General features: G+C 38.8%; 1 protein-coding gene and 1 long non-coding RNA gene across 2 annotated transcripts; one reads left to right on the top strand and one right to left on the bottom strand.

Annotated features, from left to right (window-relative positions):
- Positions 1 to 378: 378 nt before the first annotated feature.
- LOC125245073 (cytosolic phospholipase A2 gamma-like) lies at positions 379 to 26,158 on the bottom strand. Its single transcript, XM_048155518.1, has 15 exons — positions 26,141 to 26,158; positions 25,491 to 25,516; positions 25,176 to 25,284; positions 24,915 to 25,057; positions 24,564 to 24,765; positions 18,508 to 18,610; positions 18,292 to 18,432; positions 6,647 to 6,712; positions 6,505 to 6,552; positions 6,271 to 6,399; positions 2,660 to 2,803; positions 2,037 to 2,114; positions 1,781 to 1,935; positions 1,096 to 1,261; positions 379 to 1,016 (listed from the first exon to the last, which is right to left on the bottom strand). The coding sequence occupies exons 2-15, from the start codon at positions 25,514 to 25,516 to the stop codon at positions 859 to 861; spliced, it is 1,668 nt and encodes a 555-aa protein (XP_048011475.1). The 5' UTR covers positions 26,141 to 26,158; the 3' UTR covers positions 379 to 858.
- Positions 23,299 to 26,030, top strand: LOC125246221. The gene is made up of 2 exons (XR_007179784.1): positions 23,299 to 23,328; positions 24,906 to 26,030. It is a non-coding gene; the product is annotated as an uncharacterized LOC125246221 (long non-coding RNA).
- Positions 26,159 to 26,239: the final 81 nt, after the last annotated feature.

Here is a 26,239-nt window from a genome sequence, read left to right as displayed (position 1 = left end):
ACACTGTACTTACGCGATTAGACATGCTGCATGACGAACACTTTGTAAAGATCCATTTTGAGGGTTATATTAGCTGTTTTAACTTTTTTTTATGTTGTTTAAGGCAAGCGGAAGCTCTTGGGGCGTGGAGCACTGGATTTAAAGGGCCCTGAATCGGCTCATTTCTAATTACGCCCCAAAATTAAAAAAAATGAATTAAAAAAAAAACTATGGGGTATTTTGAGCTGAAACTTCAAAGACACATTCAGGGGACACCTTAGACTTATATTACATCTTTTAAAAAAAGTTCTAGGGCACCTTTAATTAACCAGGGTGACTTCCGAGTTGGCCTACAAAAATGTCACTAAAATGTCGTTGCAGAAGAACAGAAACAGAACCTTATTTTTCAAGAGTACTTTATTAATCCATTGGAACAGAAACAATAATAGACAAGAATACAACATTTGTAAATGTAATATAATATCTTTAATTTTAATCTGCAATTATACTTGTAATCCAGTCTGTTATTGCTGATTTTATTATTAATGATCAGCTATTTATTGCTTAATGAAGGTCAATCATGGAGGAACAGATTAAAACTGAATGCAGAAACATTTTTAACATTAAACAGAAAAGGAGCACAAACTTTACCAACTATTGATGCGCTTATTGTGGCACACAAATCACATTTTGCAGAAAAAGTAATAATGCTCAATGTTAAGAGATTATTAAAGATGGAGAAAAAAAAAATAAAGACTGTTTATTGTTAAATCAACTATACGCAGATCAGTTTATCTGTCTGTATTTAGACTGTCATTAGTTGTGTATTAAATAACAGTGTTAAATTTAGTCACGTTAGAGCCTGGATCCTGGATCATGTTATTCCTGGAGCCCAACAATCGCACAAATCTCTTCCACCACTTTTGCTTTATTGTTTGTGATGTTTTTTCCAGCGACCTCCATAAGATCAGTGATCATCTCAGCACTGTAAGGACCTTGAAAAGTCCTATATTTGCTCCTCCAGTCCTCAATTTTATCTGATGGAACAATATCATTTAAATCAGAACACAGTTGATATTTCAGTTTTATTCAGGACATTGTAAGATTTTAACTTGCCTCCACAGTTGACCACATTAAAGAGAGGGATGTGTATCACAGTTGGAACGTTTTGGCCTTTGAACACATAGAAGTCCTTCGGTTTCTCCAAGTCCTCACTGGGAATGTTGACCTCAGGGAAAGGGATGTTTTGTTTCTTGCACATCTCAGCAGCTTCCCTCACCGTCTGTAGTGGAAAAGCATTGCAGTGTCACTCTATTAAAATCATTGCAGCATCACTGTTAAAAGTGGAAGTACTGATGTGTCAGCTGAGAAATTGCCACTGAGATGATTGGGAATGCTAAAGGATCGCTCTCTCCATGTATTAGATTTTCTTTCTATATACCATATACACCATCATTTCTATATACCACATACCAAGATGGTTAAATTACATATTTAAATTATTTTCTTTCTTTTTTTTATTGTTGTTGTTCTGTTAAAATGATTTAAAGTATTTATAATTATCTGTCAGTGATTTTTAAATTCTGTACATTTTAGGTTAATGTTACCTCTGGTGGTCACTGTGTCATGGAGGGAAAAGAGCAACAAGATTTGTGAAGAAAGAAAGTCATACAGGTTTGGAACGACATGAGGGTGAATGTATGATGAATGAATTTTACATTTCTATGGGAACAATTCCTTTAAATGAGCTTATATGAGAGTATGTGTGCACTAATATATTAGAGAGAATTATATATAATACCATGAAAGGATCACCATCACTGAAATCCAGGGAAATAATGAGGTGAATGTTTCTCTCTTTTCTCAGCACAGAGATGTAGGGTGAGTTGAGCAACAGTCCAGCATCCATATAGTCTCTTGTCTGACTTTTCAATAGAGCGGCGGGCACGGGTTCATCTGACAGTATTTGAGTGAGAGATCACAGAGTGAAATGAGTCACACTGAGTCACATTTATTATTCACATTGAAGTGCAAGTTATCAGCAAGTCTCTTTTCACCTGTTATGTTGTGCAGAAAGTCATATTTCCTGCCCCAAATCCACTGAGCCATGCATTTGCAAATGCTCAAGCAAAGATCTGTTCAACAAAACAATAAAGTTTCTTCAGTGGTTCTTAGGTTCCTCAAATGGTTAGTCTTTGCCCGTATAAGGTTTTTGACTATAAGGTTCTTTGGAGATACAAAAAGTTCTTGATGTTTCATTTTCCTCAGATCAGTGTTTTGTTTTTCTTTTAGCTTTAAAGAACTTGTTATTTTATTGAATTATTCAAGACTGAATTATTCAGTTCTTTTACTGATAAACATAAAACACCAATATAAAGATGTGTTCCTTATACACGTTTTATAGCTTTATAACAAAAATCCTTATGCTAATGCAATGAAATTGATAAGTAGCCCTCTATTTAAAAACATGAAAATAAAAATGATAACCAAAAGAGAACAAATGCGGTTTTTGTTCACTAAAAACGTTTTTGTGGTTCTATAAGGATAAATCATACCTCTCTAGGGTCCTAGTATGAGAAAGTTCGGGCATTAGGCATTAAATCACAGAGTAGAGTTCAGTTATGGTTATTTAAAAGATGAAAATGTATTTTTGAGTGCATTGTGTATCTGTTCAACCTACTGATTGGCCAGAAATTTGAACAACCATTTAAATCAATGCAAACATCAATGGTGTAATGCTCCATATACAGTTTTGCAGCTTCTTTATCATAGAGATTCAGTTTTTCCTCTGGAAAAACCAGGTGACGTTCTGGTACAGCGAGGTCTGTGGAAAGATGAGAACATGAAAGTGAAAGTGAACAAACACACACCATGAACACACACACCAGAGCAGCGGGCAGCCGTTTTTGCTGCGGCACCTGGGGAGAGACTGGAGTTTATGTGCCTTGCTCATAGCAAGCTCATTTGTGGGTAATGAGAGTGGAAAAGAGTGCTGTTCATTCACTCCCCCAAATAAATTTCCTGCCAGTACTGAGATTCAAACCCGTAACCTTCAGGTTACAAGTCTGACTCTCTAAACCAAGGATGTCCAAAGTCAGTCCTCAAGGGCCACTGTCCTGCAAAGTTTAGCACCAACCCCAATTAAACTGAACCACCTAATCAAGATCTAACTAGGCATATAGAGGGTATGCACGTGACGTCATCGTCGACCGTTATGGCTGCGGTCACATCCACCAAGTGGCAAAAGACTGAGCAGCAGCATTGGTTTTCAGCGTGAATGCCGTGAAAAACACACAAAACACATCCAAAACGGGAAAGAACTTTGTCATTGACTGAACAAAAAGCTTTGACTCAAAACCTGAGGTATATATTTAAAGACTGCTGAAAGCTACAGAAAAAAAAAGCAAAAGGATCACTGCAATTCACAGAAACAACTCGACTCCAGCAGAAAAACATGGATTTGCAGTTATCATTTTGTGTCAAATTGTTGGATTTTGAGGTAAAATCATACCGTATATATTGTATTGTTATATATTGTGTTGACAACTGATCAATTAAAATTTACTATCTTAGGCTATATTCTGCATAATTTGGTGTTTTTAAATAAACGGACAAAAACTATACGTTCTATAAGTTTTAGGGCTGGACAATATAACGATAGACTATATATAACATTGATAAGTGATTACTCGGATTTAAACCTTATTCAAACTTATATTCTGCATAATTGGGTGTTTTTAAATAAACAACACTGACAAAAACTATACTATACAACTATATATGTTTTAGGGCTGGACAATATGACAATATATCATTGATTGAAGTGATTACGCGGATTTAAACCTACCTATTGTAGTTATATAAAATATTCACAGGCCGATTTGCTTTATGTATTTCCCCGCCGTGGAAATCAGGCACATATAAATGTGCATGTCAATATCCATGGATTAGGTTTATTTGACAAGTTGTAAGGAACACATTCAATTCCAACCTTTAGTGTAATTCCTTTGTTTTACTCGCGTTTTCGCAGTTTCCTCTATTAATTCCAGTCACTTTCCCGCTGAAAATGCACTCCCTCAGCTGGACTGAGTGGCAAAAGAACCTGCTGCGTGACTGGATAAGTGATTACTTGGATTTAAACCTACCTGTATTGTATTTATATAAAGCGTTCACAGCCAGGAGTCGTGTTTCCTGACATTTATATGTGCCTGATTTCGATGCCAGGGAAATACATAAAGCAAATCTGCCTGTGAACGCTTTATATAAATACAATACAGGTAGGTTTAAATCCGAGTAATCACTTATATCAATGTTATATCGTCATATTGTCTAGCCCTAAAACTTGTATAGTTTTTGACAGTGTTTATTTAAACACACCCAATTATGCAGAATAAAAGATGGTAAATATTTAATTGATGAGTTGTCAACACAATATATAACAATACAATATATAGGGTATGATTTTACCCCAAAATCCAACATTTTGATACAACATGATAACTGCAAAACATGTTTCTTTGCCTGGAGTGTGAATTGCAGCGACCTATTTGCTTCTTTTTTCTGTAGCTTTCTGTAGTTTTTAAATATATACCTCAGATTTGATGTCAAAGCTATTTGTTCAGACAATCACAAGGCTCTTTCCTGTTTTGGATGTGTTTTGTGTGTTTTTCGCAGCATTCACGCTGAAAACCAATGCTGCCGCTCAGTCTTTTTGCCACTCAGTGGGTGTAACTGCAGTCATAACGGTCGACGGTGACGTCACGTGCATACCCTCAATTGGGGGGTTGCAAACCAACTGGAAAGGTGCATACTGCATACCGCCACCTACTGTGCTGGAGTGTGACAAAGATGCATTTTGGGATTTTCCGGGGGTCAGCCCTTTTAAAAAGGAAGTGATGTGGCAATGGCAGGGGGAAGGGAGACCTACACTATACTACTCTATCCACCTTATTCCTGACTAGCCTACTGCGTTTTGAATTATGGGTGGCACTTCCGGTTTGGGGAACTTCCATTTAAAAAGACTGAAATGAATCGTTTAAAATCATAAGGCTGCCCTACAAATAAAGCTTATCCATCAGTTTGACTGAATGAGCTGTCAATTTTTCTTTCATGTTTTATTTTCAGACATCATGAGAGTAATTTTTCAGTCGCTGCTATCTATCCTCGTGATTATTTTCTCTTGTCCCTTTGCATACTGCTGTAATAGTATGAAAAAGGACAACATATGTAGACTAAGTGTCACTAATTAAACTAGTATATTAATTGTCCACCTCTTGGATGTCTGTATCTCAAGAGAATGCAGAATTCAAACACAAATTATGATTTATAAACAAAGTTTGGGAGAAACACATTCAAACAGTCTAATCATCTCGAGAGGAGGAATATATATACACAGACGAGAGCCGACTCGTCTATAGTTACTTTGACGGTTTTCTGTATCTCCACCACTGCTACTCACTCTCGGCTGGGGATACGGGGAGAACTTTGGGTTTGGGCTAAATTCCTCGATCCCATTGGACAGCACACCAAATACGCTTAGCATTTTTTTTTTTTTTTTTTTTTTAACTCTATTCAATCATTTGTAAATGTGAACTCATGAAAACCACTGCCACAGGTAATCAGACAATATTTATTTATTTCTTAAAGATTTATTTTTGGCGTCTCATCGTAGATTCAAATCTATAAATCAAAATCTATTACATTTATGAAGAAAAAGTTGAGCACCTTAGCCGGGTTCACACTGTGCAATTTATAATAGTCCTTTACGATGGTTGCTTGTCAGACTGTACGAACATGATCATCATGTCACACTGTGGGATCTCAGCTGTCATTAATGTCAGACAGACTGCACAACATTCAAGACGCGTTAAAAACGAACGCGTGCATGAAAACTTGTCCGGAGTTTTACATCATCAAAACACACACACTCGATGATGACAGTGAGCTGCATTACACACGGGACTGAAATGGTGTCTAACAACGACATCTCTATCATTAATTTTGATCACGGCTTGTCTTGAAAAACGAAGACAATTTGACGTTCGTCGTAGGAGAAGACACACTGGAGGATTGTGCGGCAAATCTTCTGACACTGCCAGAATTTCGTCGGAGGTAAAATTTGATCGCAACGGTGATTAACCGGCTGTCGGTGAACATGTCAAACTAGCGATCAAAGACTACAGATTTTAGGATAGGATTTTAGGAATCTTTTAGGATTTGCAAAATTTGTCTCAGACGACCAAATCATGGCCAAAATCGCACAGTGTGAACCAGCCTTTAGAAAAGTTTTACCTTTCAGCGTTGTTCTGATGGATTCATCAAGAGCAGAAGGATCTTTGACATCCAAAACACAGACATTCATGTCCGCAAGGTCCAAGAGCACCTGGAAACACTTGTCTACAGGTTGGGAGTCTGAATGTTCTGAAGAAAACACACATTAAGCAAACATGAACACACTGAAAGATATTTTATCAAATATTTTACTACATGTAACTTATTAAATAAAAGAAACAAGAAATGTGTTACCTTCCCTCATTTCCTCAAGTATTTGTTTTCTAAAACCGCTAAAGAAACCTGAAAAAAAAAAAAAAAAAAAACAGTTCATACGAAAATGATTTGGCTGTCAGTTTTAGGCAGAACTGATTCTTAAGAACAAATGCAACTGCACCTTTTATCTTTTGCCAGATGAATTTCAGATTCTCATCTCCATCAGCTAAAGCGCTGCCACACAGAGCTGCAGAAAACACAATATCAACAAACAGGAAGTTTAAAATAAATGGAACAAAAGCCTATGATTTTTTTCTTTTAAATCAAATCTGTGTGTGTATGTGTGTGTGTGTGCGTGTGTGTGTTATATATACAGTCATGTGAAAAAGTTAGGAGACCCTATTGAATTCTGTGGTTTTCCATATCAGGAAATAATAAAAAATCACCTAGTCCTTGGCAGGTCTTAAAATTTGGAAAATAAAACCTCAGATAAACAACAACACATGGTATATTGCACTGTGTCATTAAAAATTTAACAAAAATAAAGCCAAGATGGAACAGCCATGGGTGACAAATTAAGGACACCCTATGATTCAACTGCTTATAGATCCACTTTTAGCAGCAAGAAATCATTTTCTGTACTACTTTATCAGGAATTTTGGCCCATTTTTCTTTACAATCGTGCTCCAGTTTATTTAGGTTTGTGGGCATTTGTCTATGCACAGCTCTCACCACAGCTTTTAAGACGGGTTGAGGTCTGGACTTGATTGGGCCATTGAAACACCTTGATTATTTTATTTATTTTTTCAGCCATTCTGTTGTAGGTTTGCTGTTGATCTTCAGATCACTGTCCAGTTGCATGACCCAATTTTGGCCAAACTTTAGCTGTTGGATAGATCACCTCACATTTGACTCTAAAATACTTTGGTATACAGAGGAGTTCATGATCGACTCAATGACTGAAGATACCCAGGTCCTGTAGCTGCAAAACTAGTCCAAATCATTACCACTCCACTAGTGTGCTTGACTTTTGGTATGAGGTGTTTGTTGTGATATGTTGTGTTTGGTTTTCACCAAACTTCCCACATGGAAAAAACCTATATAAACATATATGTTTCAATATAGGTTTTACATATATAAAATTGGCCGTTTTCCTATATTATATGTACATATATGTACACATATATGCACACATATATGTACACATATATGCACACATATATGTACACATATATATATATATATACGCATATATGTACATATATGTACACATAATATAGGAAAACATCCAATTTTATATATGTCACATATATTAAAAACCTATATCAAACCTATATTGAAACATATATGTTTATATAGGTTTTTTCCATGTGGGAAGTTTGGTGAAAACCAAACACAACATATCACAACAAACACCTCATACCAAAAGTCAAGCACACTAGTGGAGTGGTAATGATTTGGACTAGTTTTGCAGCTACAGGACCTGGGTATCTTCATATGTTTATATATGTTTATATAGGTTTTTTCCATGTGGGACCAATTTCACGTGTTCGTGTAGCGGTGTGTTTTCTGCATTGCGTCGTAATCAAAGACAGACTGCGAAAAATCTTGCCATCAGGTCCTCACTTTATTCTGTATAACACAAATGGCAATATATGAGGACTTGTGCAGCATACAAACAGCATGCGGCAGCAACGCACAACGCTGAGAAAGAGAGATATTAAAAGTAACTTAAGTAAAGAAAAATAATCAACGAAACATCTGAATGTACATCACAGAGGGGTTTTGGATTACAATCATACAAATATATCATGTGAATTCAGCTGTTACATGAAACATGGCCTTAATTGAATCACCGCAAAAACTTTGTGCGACCTACCGCTGTGATGTCTCATGCAGACTGGGAAGCAGCAAAGTGCGTCAACACCCCAAGTCAGCATGGCGGCAGGAAACCCCAAATATGGTCATGGCAAGTGGAATCACAAAATAATTGTCTAAATACATAACTGCTACATTCGCACATACATAAGTTCTTGCATAATTTTTTTCGTTAATTCTTAGTTTTTGCCTTGATAATAGAAAATATGAGCTAGGCATCATGTATGACAGACAAAAATGAGATATGAGCTACAAAATGACCAGATCCTGCCATTAGCTATATAGAAGACATATCTTGTATGTATAGGGCATATATATGGATATGAAGAAGCAATACAGGAGACCTATATTTCCTGTATATGCACATATATGCACCTCAATTTTGCCTATATGTGGCATATATACACATATATGCAGTATATATACGCATATATGCAGCATATATATAGCATATATGCAGTATATATGCGCATATATGCAGCATATATATTATCATATATGTGCATATATGCAGCATATATGTACATATACACTGCATATAGGTTTCATATATGCGCATATATCCACATATAGGTTCTTTCCATGTGGGGTATGACAGTCAAAAATGAGATATGAGCTACAAAATGACCAGATCCTGCCATTAGCTATATAGAAGACATATCTTGTATGTATAGGGCATATATATGGATATGAAGAAGCAATACAGGAGACCTATATTTCCTGTATATGCACATATATGCACCTCAATTTTGCCTATATGTGGCATATATACACATATATGCAGTATATATACGCATATATGCAGCATATATATAGCATATATGCAGTATATATGCGCATATATGCAGCATATATATTATCATATATGTGCATATATGCAGCATATATGTACATATACACTGCATATAGGTTTCATATATGCGCATATATCCACATATAGGTTCTTTCCATGTGGGTTGCCACTGTGCGTTATGGCCAAACATCTCCACTTTGGTCTTGTCTGTACAAAGGACATTGTTCCAGAAGTCTTGTGATTTGTTCAGAAGCAACTTTGCAAACCTAAACTGTGCTGCCATGTTATTTTTAGAGAGAAGAGGCTTTCTCTTGGCAACCCTTCCAAACATGCCATACTTGTCCCCGCTTTTTCTAATTGTACTGTCATGAACTTTATCATTTAACATGTTAACTGAGGCCAGTAGAGTCTGAGATGTTGTTCTTTGGTTGTCTGCAATTTTTCTGAGCATTACACAGTCTGATCTGATCTGATCTGATGGTGTCTGTTTAAAATGTCTTCCACTCGTGAATAATCTTCTTCACTGTAGAATGATGGACTTTGAAATTGTTTGGAAATGGCCGTATAACCCTTCTCAGAATGATGACAGCAACAATTGCTTCACTAAGATCATTGCTGATGTCTTTCCTCCTTGGCACTGTGTTAAGACACACCTGAAATGAATGTCATGTGTTGTTGTTGTTTATCTGAGGTTTTATTTTACAATTTTTAAGACCTGCCAAGGACCAGATGTTTTTTTATTATGTCCTGATATGGAAAACAATGGAATTCAATAGGGTGTTGTGATGTGCAGGGCGGGCGAGAGCTGTGAAGGAACAGTAATAATGAGCATCAGCTGCGCGTTGCACCGGCCTCGAATCTCTCACGGAGGAGCTCCGGAAGCTTAAAAGGAGGAGCGATGACAATGGTGGATGAGAGAGGACCAGGCCTGTATTTTATTTTATGTTTTGTTGTGTTTGTGTGGCCGGCAGTTGTCCATGAGGAACTGCCGGCATTTTACTTTCGTTTTGTATTTGTTTATTTTATAGAGTTGTGGTCAGAATTATTGGCACCCTCTGTAAATATGATCAAAGATGACTATAAAATTAAATCTGCATTGTTTAGCCTTTTGATCTTTAATTCATAAAATTAGCAAAAATCTAACCTTTCGTTGAAGGAAAAGAATTGAAAGTGAGGGAAAATCACATTATGAAATAAATGTTTTTCTCCAAAACACGTTGGCCACAATTATTAGCACCCCTAGAATTTTGTATGAGTAAAATATCTCTGAATTATATTCCCATTCATATTTACATTTTTTAGCACACCAGGGTGATCATGAACATGAAATTGTCCAGCCATGACTTCCTGTTCCACGGGCACTGGTGTCAAAAGTAGTCACATTCAATACTCAAGTAGAAGTATAGATACTAGGGTTCAAAAATACTTCTGTAGAAGTTGAAGTATCAACTCAAGCTTTTTACTCAAGTAAAAGTGTAAAAGTACTGGTTTCAAAACTACTTAAAGTATAAAAGTAAAAGTAATGTAAGGAAAAAAATGCCATTAAGGACAAAAGCTTAGGCCGCGCCACAGGGGTCTATTGAGCACTCCACCTCCTCAAAATGTCATCAATAACCTTTATTGGAATGTAAATGTACATCCAAACTTAACTGCAGGAATCTGTGAGGGCAGCGGACAAGAAAAATGCGGGTAGTTTTGGTGTACCCAGGGCAGGCTTAGTAACAATCAGGGCTTGACATTAACACCCGCCAACCTGCCAAATGCGGGTAGTTTTCAGCTGTTTCAGTTCACACCGCACTCGTCTGTTGGAGTTTGTTGGATAGGTGTGATAACCTTGTTGGCGTTGGTCGGAGTCTGTTTTTACCAGACTGAACATGTTTAATCGGCGTTTGTTTGGTCGTCTGAGCATCCAACAAACGGCAACAAACTCTCGGTGCATTCCAAACGGGATATATCACCCTCTGAAGAGCACTTCGGAGTGAAAACAATCATGGCCGCCATATTAAAGGGTTGTTCCAAACCGAAGTGTTCAAAACTGGCCACTTTAAAGGGCCCTTCGGAATGAAGAATTTCGAAGGGTACAACTGATGGACACTTCGGGCCCCCATGATCCTTTGCACAGGGAAGTTCTTTGTCATCACAGAATGGGTACAGGAGGTTAGGAGTTCGATTTTACCTATAAGTGTAGTATTTTCTATACTACTGTAATATTTATACAAGTTAGATTTAGTACATTAATATGGTCATAATATGGTCATTAATATGGTGCAATAAACCAAAAATAAATAAATAAGCTAACGTTAAACAAAGGGCGCAGCTTGAGCAATCTATCCTCCTTGACTGTCTCGTTAAGATGACGCAGAAGTGCGTTCCAAAAAAGGAGTAATTTGACCCCTACACCCTTCGAAGCTCTCGCTCCGGAGGGTAAACCCTTTGAAGGGATTGGGGCATAGGGATGAGCCCTTCCGAATGGATCGCAGGGCCTGACGTAATCTAACCTGGCCGCGAACCGTTGCCATGACGATGAGACAAGTCCCCGGCAAAGACAGCTGTTTGATCGCGCCCGCGCCTCACGCGCACACAACAAAGCACTGGAAACGTGACATCGCAGCTTGTTCGTTATAAAAAATAAAATACAGTTAAAAAAAAAAAAAGGTACAATAGTCCGTAGTGCAATCCGTGTCATTCAGCAAGAGCACTGCTCCACTTAACCGAAAGAGAGAGGTATGAGCAACGCAGGTTTACCTTCAGTTTCGTTTTAAATGAATTCGTTTTGTCTTGTTTAGCTACATGGTTGTATATGACTATGGGTCACATAAATGAAAAGGGTCGCGCTAAAAAAAGTTTAAAAACCGGTGTATAGCAATTTATTCAAACATCTCTCTACCGAACTAACTTACCTAGCTTAATTTGCAGAGGACGAAGAGAAAGCACCCGTTTGATAGCCTAAATGAGCCAGTAGTAGAGAAATAATAACTTTTAAGAAATAATCTTTTTTGAGTAACGACCCCCAACACTGTCGTCCTTGCTAGAGTGTGACGTGATTTGTGACATGTGCAGGTGCGATGGATCGCGTACAAACCAATAGTGTGTCAGAATGGTAGGCTATGTTTATTCTCATCCAGTTGTTTTTTTTCAAGCCGGAATGAAAACAAGCCGAAATGAAATAGGAGTAACGAGGCTATTTTTAAAATGTAAGGAGTAGAAAGTACAGATAATTGCATGAAAATGTAAGGAGTAGAAGTAAAAAGTCGTCTGAAAAATAATTACTCCAGTAAAGTATAGATACCCGAAATTTCTACTTAAGTAAGGTAACGAAGTATTTGTACTTCGTTACTTGACACCTCTGTCCACGGGAGTATAAACATGAGGAAACACAAAGGCCAAATTACTGTAATCATTCATCACAATGAGTAAAACCAAAGAATATAGTTCTGATGTGCAGCCAAAGACTGTTGAGCTTCACAAAATAGAAAATGGCTGTAAGAAAATAGCTAAAGCATTGAAAATCCCCGTTTCCACTACCAGGGCAATAATTAAGAAGAAATTAACTAAAGATGTTACAAATCTGCCTGGAAGAGGACGTGTGTCTAAATCGTCCTAATGCGTGGTGAGGAGGAACGTTTGAATGGCCAAAGACTCTCCAAGATTCACAGCTGGAGAATTGCAGAGGTTATTTGAGTCTTGAGTCTCAGAAAGCCTAAAAACAATGATCAAACAGCACCTACATCCCCACAAGTTGTTCTGGAGGATTTCAAGAAAAACAATCTCCTGCATATTCAGTTGTCAGACAAGACTGGAACTTCAAACGGGACCGGCTTCTATGGTCAGATGAAACTAAAAAAAAAGAGCTTTTTGGCAGCAAACCCACCAGATGAATTTGGTGCACACATGGATAAAAAGTATCCCATGCCCACGGTTAAATATACTGCTGGATCTTTAATGTTGTGGGAATATTTTTCTGCTGGAGGTCCTGGACATCTTGTTCAGATTCATGGTATCATGGATTCTATCAAATATAAACAGATACAAAATCAAAACCTGACCTCTTCTGCTAGAAATCCAATAATGGGCTGTGGTTGGATCTTCCATCAGGACAATGATCCAAAACAAACATCAAAACCAACACAAAAATGTGTCACTGAACACAAAATGAAGCTTCTGCCATGGCCATCCCAGTTCCCTGACCTGAACCCTAAAGAAAATGAGTGGAGGGAACTGAAGAGAAGAAGCACCAACATAGAGCTGGAATCTGAAGGATCTGGAGAGATTCATGAAGGAATGATCTCTGATCTCTTGTCAGGTGTTCTCCAAACTCATCAGGCATTATAGAAGAAGACTCAGAGCTGTTATCTTGGCAAATGGAGGTTGCAAAAAGTATTTAACAAAAGGGTGCCAATAATTGTGGCCAACGTGTTTTGGAGAAAAAACATTTATTTCATAATGTTATTATTTCATAATGAGACATCACATTTCAACACATTTATTGAATTATTATGCTTGACTTTTCATCTGAATATTTGTGACATTTATTGCATCTGAAGAGTTTTGAGGTTAAATGATTCAATGAATCAATGCACACTGCACTCATATTGCAACCGTATTGTTACCCTTGTTAATTATATGATTGTTTGTCAAATTCGAATGACTCTTTTGAAATTTTTGGCAGTATGAGTGAGTTTGTATTTCAATAGATTGAGAATTGTATATCAATAGATGATTCATCTGAGCACTGTTGTAGTTTATATAACAACACTCTCCAACAGCAGAATGTTATTTCAAGAAACTAGTTCCAAGTCAAAAAAAAAAAAAAAAAAACAGTACACCATCAGAAAAAAAGGTACGGTGCTGTCACTGGGGCTGTACCCTAAGGTACAAAGGTAAAAAGGTACATCTTTGTACCTTACTTACCCCTAAATGGTGCATATTAGTAGGTACATATTATTACTTTAAAAGTGCATATTTGTATCTTATCTTACATATTAGTACCTTTTTACCTTTGTACCTGAGGGTACAGCCCCAGTGACAGCACCGTACCTTTTTTCTGACAGTGTAAGGGCACTCCCATAGACTTAACCATAGGAACAGTAATGCGTGTTTCTTAAGCACACTTGCTGGTAAGTTGATGAAATTAGCGCATTATAGTTAATGTTTATCATTAGTGTAACGATCACTGTCTGCTCCTGTCACTCCCTGGACTACACTTCCCACAATTCTCCCTGTCAGTCACATGTTCACTCCACACCAATCACCTGTCGCCACATACAGCCATGCACACACTCCTCACTAATCACCACACCCAGCTGCAGCTTGTTACCTGGACTATAAAAGGACTCTCACTCACACCATCTAATCGCAAAGTCTTGTTTAACTGTTGTTGCAATTCCGAGTGTTTTCCTGTATTCCCTGTCTGCCTGTTCCTTGTTACCGTTCCTGCCTGTTCCCTGTTTATTGACCCTTTGCTGCCTGTCCTGACCCTTGCTTTGTGTACCTGTGAGTGATATCTGCCAGTCCCGACCTCTGCCTGTACCTGGATTACGATTCTGTCTACCCTCTGCTGTACCTGTTTGCTCCTGATTTACCCTGCCTGTACGACCACGCTTACATTTAATAAACGCTGCACTTGGATCCCCTGCCTGAGTCTCCCATTCACAACAGAAGACTTCGCCCCACCAAGATCCAGCAGCTACCGTGAGTGTTTCTATCACATCCAGCATCAGCATGGACCCAGCTATATGTCTCATCCACCTTCGTCAAGGTAATAGTACCCTGGAGGACCACATTCAGAAGTTTCTGGATATTGCCCATTATGCAGACTGGCCTGACTGTGCTCTTATAGACTTTTTTTGCGATGGCATAAATCAACCCCTTCAGAATAAACGGAGACAAGAGGGACCACGTTCCTCACTTACTTGTTTTTTGGATTATGCGTTACTGACTGTTGGCTCTCCGTTTACGGTGGGGGTCGCGGAGAAAAGCGACACTTCGCCGAATCACGTAATGCCCGCCGCGCCAAAGAACTTTCACAAGATGGCGGTCACAACAACACCAAGTCACGTCTTCCCAGATTTTCCAGAGTCAAGTCACGTCACCACAGATCTCCAAGAGCAACGTCACGCCTCTAGATCAGTCAGAAAGCGGAGAGGATTACGTTCCAGTGTGGCTGATCCTCCGCTGACTTCAGCACGAGCGGCTGGCATTCCCAAGCCCGGTGGCCGCTTCGCTCTCAAGCCCGGTGGCCGCTTCGCTCTCAAGCCCGGTGGCCGCTTCGCTCTCAAGCCCGGTGGCCGCTTCGCACTCAAGCCAGCCGGCCGCTTCGCACTCAAGCCAGCCGGCCGCTTCACACGCAAACCAACCGGCCGCTTCGCACTCAAGCTCGTCGGACGCTTCGCACGCAAGTTTGTCTGTTGCAGCGCTCTCAAGTTCGCCTGTTGCAACGCTCTCAAGTTCGCCGATTGCAACGCACTCAAGTTCGCCGGTTGTAACGCACTCAAGTACCCTGGACGCGATGGATGAGATGGCTGCTTTGCCAGTGCCCACGGGCAAGATGGCCGCCCCCTCGGAACTTAAGGATATAGGGGGCGTTCCAGCCATTGAGTCCGCTCCAGAACCTGCTCCAACCGGAGAACCCTCGCCTCAGCCTCGGAAGAGGAGGAGGAAAAAGGCTCCTTCTGTTCTTCCTCCTCTTACGCCTAAGCTTCTTGCCCTGCCGGCGCCACCTGCGCTTCTTACCCTGCCGGCGCCACCTGAGCTACTTGCTCTGCCAACGCCTCTCAAGCACCTTGCCCTGCCGGCGCTGCCCGAGCGCCTTGCCCTGCCGGAACCACCCAAACTCCTTGCCCACAAGGCCGCAACAGACCCCGTTGAAATTCCCAAGAACTTTTTTGGGGGGGGCAGTATACCTGAGGGTGGGGAGCTTGCAGGAGGGGAGCTTGTGGGTGGGGACCCTGCCCGGCCACTGCCGTCATTGGCCTTTGAACAATTATGGCCGTTTATGGACCCTAACCTGCCGTGGTTACCCAAGCCACCTGACCTACTGTGGTTACCCAAGCCACCTGACCTACCGTGGTTACCCAAACCACCTGACCTGCCGTGGTTGCACGAACCACCTGACCTGCTGTGGCCGCCCGAGCCACCTGACCCGCCTGACCTGCCGTGGTTGCCCGAACCACCTGACCTGCTGTGGCTGCCCGAGCCACCTGACCCGCCGTGGAGTTATGGCACTCCTGACCTGCACTGGCTGCCCGTAGCACCTGACCCGCCATGGTTACCCGTGGCGCCTGATCCACCATGGCTACCCTGGAGCCTGCATTGGAGACCATGGTCCCTCTATAGCTCCAATGCACCCACCCTCCCTCCCTATTCGTGCCTTTTACGTCGCGAGGACGCACCTTCTGGAAGGGGGGCGTTATGTAATGATCACCGTCTGCTCCTGTCACTCCCCGGACTACACTTCCCACAATTCTCCCTGTCAGTCACATGTTCACTCCACACCAATCACCTGTCGCCACATACAGCCATGCACACACTCCTCACTACACCCAGCTGCAGCTTGTTACCTGGACTATAAAAGGACTCTCACTCACACCATCTAATCGCAAAGTCTTGTTTAACTGTTGTTGCAATTCCGAGCGTTTTCCTGTATTCCCTGTCTGCCTGTTCCTTGTTACCGTTCCTGCCTGTTCCCTGTTTATTGACCCATTGCTGCCTGTCCTGACCCTTGCTTTGTGTACCGACCTGTGAGTGATATCTGCCAGTCCTGACCTCTGCCTGTACCTGGATTACGATTCTGTCTACCCTCTGCTGTACCTGTTTGCTCCTGATTTACCCTGCCTGTACGACCATGCTTACATTTAATAAACGCTGCACTTGGATCCCCTGCCTGAGTCTCCCATTCACAACAATTAGAAAATGATGATGCGCAAAGTTCTGAGCAACTAGACTACAGCTATATACATGCATAGCCTTTTTATTAAAGAGCCATATAGGAAGGGTGCAATTTGTGCGGGTGGGGGGTGGTGGGTTCCTCCCTTCTGGTCTATGTATCCTCTGCTGAATTATTTTTATCCCTGGTGGGGATAAATAAATATACCCCCCGGGTGATGCTACTTCACAAAACACCAACAGAGCATATAAAATACCAATAATAAAAATATTTTGTAAAACATCTCCAAGTAAAACGCTGCGTTTATATAGAACTGTCTCTTTACGACCACAACGAATGGGACACTTTTCAGACGCACATTCTGACTTCGCCTCAGCGCCATGCGCAAGTCAAACGAGCACGGAAAAGGTAGGTGACGACGAGGGATCTTCAGTTGAACAACAGTGAACTGATGAGATGTTGTCAGGTTATGTCAGTAAAACTCAGAAACGTGAACATGACTGTCCAATCAGCCATATACTGTGCTCGCGGCGCCCACTCAAGATGGGCCCCTGCCCCTTTGATTGCGAAAGTGAAAGTGCCCTTTGCCCTTTGCGGTCGCAACGCATTGCCCCCGTGTTCCCATATCGATTTCTACCGCGGGAGAACATCCCACAACACAACCCATTTTCTTTGTAAATTGTGGTCAAATATTACTTCCATATTTTGGATTCTTTGTTTATGTTCAAATGAAAGCTTCTCTGAGGCCTGGTGCCACCCCACAACAGGTGACAAATATTAGTTGGTGTAGGCTATTCTGTTAGCTATTAAATTGGTCTGCTATTGGACTATTTAACTAAACTGTCAAAATACATGTATTTACATGGAATATTTGATTTAGTGTTTTACATTCATGACATACATTTAAAAGAAATAAGGAATTAAAAGTGTATCACATGTATTTTAGATATTACACAAAAATCAAATGATAGCTGGGATAGGTTTACCCCAGGCTTCTTGCCCTATAGGTATGTCAGATTTCCCTATTAGTCGGGCAATATGGTCCTGTTTTGAGATGCTCAATTTTGTGCAATTACTAAATTAGAAAAATGTTTTAATTTATTTCCCCTAATAATACATTGGACATGATAAACTCCACTAAATACTGAATGTGCTGATGAAATTGATGTCTAAACCATTTTTGAGCATTTCTAGTCATAATGTTATTGTTTGACTTGGAAATGTGCAACAGCTTGATCACCAGCTCACTATTGCTCTATTAGTTTGTTACCTTGCAAGTAGAGCATGTCGATTTCAGGCTGCTGCTTCATCACAGAACCTTTTTCAAACTGCCAGCCAAAGTTGGAGACTCCCACAAACGCTCCAATGAGGGAATAACCTGCTTCATGTGGAGTGAACTCGAACCAGGGGTCTGCAGACAGAAACATATATCATCTGACACAAGCATATAACTGTTTCTCCCTTTCTTTCACACAAACACACAGACCTCCTTCCTTTTGCTGTTTGCATTGCTTGTCGATCACTGTGTAGATGGGAAACGGGTCTTTACTCTGCTCATCCCACTGCTCTGTGAGTGTGTGTTCATCGATCTAAAGAGAACACATTTTTTGCTTTTTTAATTTTCATGTTATTGTAGATGAAACCAGTAACAATTACAATTTCTTCAGTCACATGTTCAAGTGATAAAACATACTCAACAAGTTATCTTTATTAAGAAAAGGTTTAAAGTAAAGGCTCTCACTGTAAAAATTATTACATTATTAAATTATTATTATTAAAAAAAAAAATCTCAATTTTCACATTTGGGGTTACTCAGATCACCACAATGGTGGAACATCTCTATGGAACTTATATGTTCCATATGTTCCTGCATGAACTCTAAAAACTATCAACAGTTCCTCCAGTGACCTCATCATAAAGAAAAAGGCTTTAAGACACTTAAAAAATATACTGAAGTTCCTTGAGTTCACAACAGGATATTGGTTTCTGTCCAAAACAAAATGGTACTACTTATACTTTATTTAGAGTATTTTACTGAGAACATTTTAAGTCAATTTCACCAAGAATTAGTGTCATATAAAGACTATTTACAGTTTTTTTCGATTGCTAAACGACAGTGGGCACAACTGGAGTCACATGTGCAAAACTCTAACTACAGTCTGCACAGCAGCAGTTCATGTGGACCAAACTCTAGTTCCTTTTTCATTGCTTGAACACAGTTTCAGTCAAAACTCTACACACTTATCCCGTGACTTTAACCACAACCTGCACAACACTGTGGATTTACAGCACTTTGTTCAAATGCTAACACACTGCTGTCAAAACTGTGAACCACACATTCCTTGTGCCTTTCAAACACTGCTGATTGCAATTTCAGCTGAAAGGCTAAGCAGGTGTCTTGTTTTAGACTTGTTAGTGAACACACACACACACACACACATATATATATATATATATATATATATATATATATATATATATATATATATATATATATATGTTATGTTTTAAATTCATCTATTTGATTATGAAAAGTGAACAGCATGAGTAAGATGCATCATAAGACGTGCAATATATCGGGAGTCATGGAGTGTGTCAGACATGATTTTGACCACTTCATTAAGTTTTGTTTTGTAGAAAGCCTCTCTTTAAAGTGAATTTCATTTTGTAAAAATTGTATCTTAATTTTAATCAATGTTTCATTAACCAAACGCCTGGATTTAATAAATAAGAAGCAAATATAGCAGACAATATAATCATGACAGAGGCGCGAGCGCGATCACTGGCGCATGAACTGGAGCGCGTCTTACAGGCTAAATGAACCGAAACTCAGCGGCTGCTTGCCTCACAGACATGACAAATATATCTATAGAAAGCTTGAAATATCTACTTTAACAAAAACGAAATAATTCAAAACGAAAATAAATAGGCTACTCTGATTATGTAGACTAAACCGAATGAAGTACATTCTCTCTCTAGGCGCGTCCACTATGAGGAGATGATGAGAGTCAATGTGAACTTCATCTTTGCAGCCAACACTAATTCAGAAGACATTACTTTATTAATAAACAATTAAAATGTCTCCTTGCTGTTTTGGTCACATTCATAAGACCAATTTCAATTCGTAAATCCCAGTCGCTCTTTGGGTAGGCTATATGCTGTTTTCAGTTGATGAATAAACAGTACATAGTGCGCCTCCCATCCAATAAATCACAATAGGCTTAAAGCTTTGTGTTGCTTTTGATATGGAACAAAGTCTCAGATTTCAAATTCTGTCCATTTAATTAAGAAATTCAAGCAATAAATACCGTTTTGGCGCTCTTTAATGTGGCACTCGCCTGTGCGTTATCAAACGCATAGCAAAAGATTCGTGCCAGTTTAATCCAGAGCTCTGCTGCTACATTGGAGCGCACTCGCCACCAACTGAACAGGGGTGTGAATTACAGTTACAATTTACAGTAGATCACCCTCAGTGTAATCTGTCAACGTGACGGACGGCCTTCAGATTTTTCCGTCATTGATAAAAAAATTCCGTCAATGACGGAAAATTTTCGGTTAACGCAACCTCTGATATATATATATATATATCTGCATCTTCCCTGCATTTTCCACAAAGAACAAAGACGTTACTGCATTAATTCTATAAATGAACAGGCATATTCCCAGGAAATGGTATCTATTATTACAGTGTTGTATTGCAGTCATTGTATTTACATGTTTTGTGATTTTTAAGTTTTATGACATTTAAGGTAACTTCAATCATGCCATGTTTAGTGTCTATACATTCGTAGCGGGAAGATTTAAATGCTTGTAGTAGTAGTAGTAGTAGTAGTACTTATTGTCACTAGTCACAGGTACCAGCGAAATTAGCCATCAACCTGTCCATACATACAATATGACAAGGGGGGTAGACAGGACAGGAAGACAGAGGATTTAGGAAGAAATACAGCATAACATGAGGGAGGGTAGGAGAGAAAAAAAACAACCCCCAGACTATGCTCTATACAACATCTTCATTGGTCCAGTCAACAACTGAGAGGTGTGACTTTGACCAGAGGTTAAAAGCCAGCGAAAAATGCCACTCCCTCTCTTTTCCTTGCGTTTGAACCCTCCTTGCCGCAGGCCTAGACCTTGTAGGCCTAGGCCTGCCCCCTTGGCCTACAACCCAGCCATGTGCTCAAAATAGAAAACATAGAAAAGACTGGCAACAACTTCGGACTGAATCCTCAAGATCTCTCCTCAGATGGCAGAGCCGATGCTCCTCAGCCTAAAGGCATCTTGCAAGTATCGTACATTTGAACACTAAATAGCAATTTAGTATTGATGTGTAAAACTTACCTTTGTTAGCAAGGTGTTTTATTACTGAGGAAACTAATGATTCTTTTCCAGATTGTCTTTGACTTTTCCCTATAGCTCTAGTAACAGTATCTCCTCCGGTTCAGCTATATCATTACTCATTCTTACCTACAATACGTATGTGTGTGACCTTTGTTGTATGTTATGTGTTTGTTAGTTTAGTTATGTGTTTGTGAGTTAGTTAATAAAGATTGTGCACAATACATGTTTGGTTCTGACTCCATCTGCTGATAAACTGCTCTCAGTGTGTTCTGAGTGACAGTGTGTGTTATCTCAGTGAGGGTTGTGCATAGTGTTTGGCTGCACTGAGCCTGTTTTGAGCCATGTGTTAACTGTTTAGCTCAGGTGACTGTTGGTAGTGCAGACTGTAGTTAGAGTTTTGCACATGTAGCTCCAGTTGTGCTCACTGTCGTTTAGCAATCGAAAAAAACTGTGAGATTAATGTAGCTATATCCAGTAAATCTGATTAACAGATTTACATATTCATAATTAATCATAATTAATAAATCATATTGAGTTATAAATAATTATTAACATTTCGCCTTTGAGTTAATTCGCTACAACATGTTCCTGGATCAACATATTTTGTTGATCCTGGAACAACATTCCAGTCTGAAAATTTAGTCTTAACCCTATTTCTACACCTAAACCTAATCCTACCCATAACTTAACCCTAAAATCAGAGGGGAAAGATAGGTGAATAACACTGATGTAGAAGCACCTAACCCTGGTTGTAAGCCTAAACTTGACATAAACGGTAAATGCGTGCCGGATGTGAGGACACGAGTCCAGAGGACTGCCAGGGATGGATAAGGTACTCCAGAAGGTTCTTCCCCAGGTGCATGGCAAGAGAGAACATTAGATGTGATGTTGATGAAAACCTGTGGCCTGATGCTAGAGAGAGGCAGGATTAGCCCCTCAATTATTTGTTCGAATTACAGTATGTACTTTTAGTTTCTACCTTTTTTTTCTCATTACTGTAATTCCGTAAATTACTACAGACTATTGAAGCAAACTGCTAATTTTCATTTACCTTAAAGAATTGTTATGTTCTAAAAATTTAAATAAATCATGTGAAAGAATGTCACTCTTTTCTTTGAAGAAAATATTACTTTGTATGAAGTCACTGAAATTGTTCAAACTGTAAAGATGAAAAGTTTGTATTTTCTGTGTTGGTGTTTGATGCTAGTGTTTTTACTCTCAGTGTGTTCTGAGTGACAGTGTGTGTTATCTCAGTGAGGGTTGTGCACAGTGTTTGGGTTTGGCTGCACTGAGACTGTTTTGAGCCATGTGTAAAGAGTTGTGTTTCTTGGAATGAGTTTTGCAGGTGATGTGAACTGTTTAGCTCAGGTGACTGTTGGTACCCACATGGAAAGAACCTATATGTGGATATATGCGCATATATGAAACCTATATGCAGTGTATATGTACATATATGCTGCATATATGCACATATATGATAATATATATGCTGCATATATGCGCATATATACTGCATATATGCTATATATATGCTGCATATATGCGTATATATACTGCATATATGTGTATATATGCCACATATAGGCAAAATTGAGGTGCATATATGTGCATATACAGGAAATATAGGTCTCCTGTATTGCTTCTTCATATCCATATATATGCCCTATACATACAAGATATGTCTTCTATATAGCTAATGGCAGGATCTGGTCATTTTGTAGCTCATATCTCATTTTTGACTGTCATACATGATGCCTAGCTCATATTTTCTATTATCAAGGCAAAAACTAAGAATTAACGAAAAAAATTATGCAAGAACTTATGTATGTGCGAATGTAGCAGTTATGTATTTAGACAATTATTTTGTGATTCCACTTGCCATGACCATATTTGGGGTTTCCTGCCGCCATGCTGACTTGGGGTGTTGACGCACTTTGCTGCTTCCCAGTCTGCATGAGACATCACAGCGGTAGGTCGCACAAAGTTTTTGCGGTGATTCAATTAAGGCCATGTTTCATGTAACAGCTGAATTCACATGATATATTTGTATGATTGTAATCCAAAACCCCTCTGTGATGTACATTCAGATGTTTCGTTGATTATTTTTCTTTACTTAAGTTACTTTTAATATCTCTCTTTCTCAGCGTTGTGCGTTGCTGCCGCATGCTGTTTGTATGCTGCACAAGTCCTCATATATTGCCATTTGTGTTATACAGAATAAAGTGAGGACCTGATGGCAAGATTTTTCGCAGTCTGTCTTTGATTACGACACAACGCAGAAAACACACCGCTACACGAACACGTGAAATTGGTCCCACATGGAAAAAACCTATATAAACATATATGTTTCAATATAGGTTTGATATAGGTTTTTAATATATGTGACATATATAAAATTGGCCGTTTTCCTATATTATGTGTACATATATGTGCATATATGTGTATATATATATATATATATATATATATATATATATATATATGTGTGTGTACATATATGTGTACATATATGTGTACATATATGTGTGCATATATGTGTGCATATATGTGTGCATATATGTACATATATGTACATATAATATAGGAAAACGGCCAATTTTATATATGTCACATATATGTAAAACCTATATCAAAACCTATATTGAAACATATATGTTTATATAGGTTTTTTCCATGTGGGTAGTGCAGACTGTAGTTAGAGTTTTGCACATGTAGCTCCAGTTGTGCTCACTGTCGTTTAGCAATCGAAAAAAACTGTAATAGTAAGTACTAAAGCATTTAGGGGGAGATGTTTCTTGTAATTACTTAATGTCATATTTTAGTATATTACTGTTGTACAGTCGTACTTTTACAATGCATTTACTTTGATTAGCAACCAACAGTGCACAATCTGAAATACATAATCTCATATTACTTTTGTAATTTTACATATTTTGTATTTAGTTGAAATGACAAAACTTTGTTTATTTCCAGGTTAAAATTAGATTATGAATCCCATATTTTTATTTTTTTGCATGTAAGTTTCCTATACCAGAGGATGGCAGGTAGATTTGTATTGCTTTGTAATCTGAACACTGTTACAATATTGATACTATTACTATTACAATCTATTAAAAATATTCAACAAATAGAACTTGTTAAACCTGAATGTGACCACCTCATAAATCATGTAAGTCATGGAGGCTGTTATGAAGAGTTACAGACCTCTTTCACATATGTCGTGATGACCATCGCTGCCCAGAAGTCAGTCAAGCTGAAGTGGTCTTTCTCATAGTAATATTTCTTCAGTTTGGCAAATGCATCTGTCCAGCTGACTTTAGGACCACTGAGTCTCTGGATGATCTTGTCTTTCACAGTCTCTAGTTTGGTGGACCAGTCTGGTTCCTTATATAAGGAGGCCATGCACCTTCAGAGGAACAACATACTGCTGTCATTTTTGACATTTACCTCATCTCTCGCTCTCGCTCTCTCTGTCTGTGTGTGTGTGTGTGTGTGTGTGTGTGTGTGTGTGTGTGTGTGTGTGTGTGTGTGTGTGTGCTTTCTCAGGGTTCGTACCAGGTTGATCCAGAGACTCCACTCAGATAAAGAACGGAGTCCAGAAGTCCCACTTTATGGAGCTGAACCAGGGATCCCAGCAAACCCACCATGGCTCTTTCTCCTCCTCCAGAACCCAGTAATGCAATGTTTGGTGCATCATCCTGAAAAACACATGGTTTGATTTTACAAACATTTGATCTTCAGCTGCTACAAAACCATTTTGTAGGTTATTTCAAGAATGTATAGTCAGGCAGATATATGTAGTGTAAGATGTTTTACCAGACTGCAGTGTATCTCATGGTTCTGCAGGCATTGCTGAACAGTGTTCCTCCTTCTGATTCTAAACTCCTCCTCATTCTTATTCAGAGAGTGTTTGATTCTCACCTCACTGTTGGTGACAGACCATGAACATCCTCACATACTGCTATTTAATATATTTGGATTTCATATATTCCTGATTGGAATAGAACTTAGTCTAATGTTCATTTTGGACAGTTATTCTCAGACTGATCCATTTTGTTATATATTTTAATTGTGTAAGTAATGCAATGAAGTGCACTGCTTCAATAATTGCAGGAATCTGAGCAGGATTACCTTTCCTGGAGTTTGGATGAACTCATCTATAAAACAGTAGAATTAATCAGTTATTCAAAATAGCAAATCAGTAACTTCTGAAAGAATGTTTTCACAGTTTTCACATCAACATTATACATGTCAAGTGCAAGTGAATACAAACCTAGACTAAACTAATGGCCAAAAGTAAATAAAGGTGACGTTAAGCTAAATATAAGTTTTTCAGCTTAAAAGTTAAAAGCTGCTGAACAATTGAATCTTTATATTGCTGTTATTTAAAGATAAATGTGATATGAAATAATTTAAAGTTCGTTTAAATATAATATTAAATGGCCATAATAGAACTTAAATTCATCCATTCTTGGTTCAAACTTGCAGCAGTAAGCAGTATGTTTCAGACCGTTATTTATAGAATATTTAAGTGATATTGTACAGATGTTGCAGGAAAATGTAAAATGATGCTTATTTTTCACCCTCATACTGATTATGTATTTATGCACATTTATTTGTGTGCAGATCACTGTTGTTATTTAATTGGTATTAAATCTAATTACTGAAAAAGTCTGCATGGGTTCATTCAAGCTACTTCTGTCACATTTCAATTATTTGTTAATCACCCCACTATTGTTGAAAAGACATTAGCTACATAAAGCTTTAAATAACATACTCACAATTCTTGTAGTGTTGTAAAAATCCTGAGACTTTACATGTAACACGGCAGCTGTTGTCTCTCTGACAAGACAGACGGCACCCTTTTATAGGGCTCTGAA

Source organism: Megalobrama amblycephala, linkage group LG14 (genome assembly GCF_018812025.1).
Source record: "Megalobrama amblycephala isolate DHTTF-2021 linkage group LG14, ASM1881202v1, whole genome shotgun sequence".
Classification (NCBI taxonomy): domain Eukaryota; kingdom Metazoa; phylum Chordata; class Actinopteri; order Cypriniformes; family Xenocyprididae; genus Megalobrama; species Megalobrama amblycephala.
The sequence above is the reverse complement of the archived record's forward strand: the minus strand, read 5'-3'. Positions and strand labels throughout refer to the sequence as shown.

Bases quoted from the DNA above. Each gene is read 5' to 3' on its own strand.
- LOC125245073 (XM_048155518.1), bottom strand. From the start codon at position 25,516: ATGAGTTCATCCAAACTCCAGGAAAG. The intron at 18,433-18,507 runs GTCTGTGTGTTT...TTCTGTCTGCAG, and splicing joins CAAACAGCAAAAGGAAGGAG to ACCCCTGGTTCGAGTTCACT. The intron at 2,804-6,270 runs GTAAAACTTTTC...ATCTTTCCACAG, and splicing joins CATCAGAACAACGCTGAAAG to ACCTCGCTGTACCAGAACGT.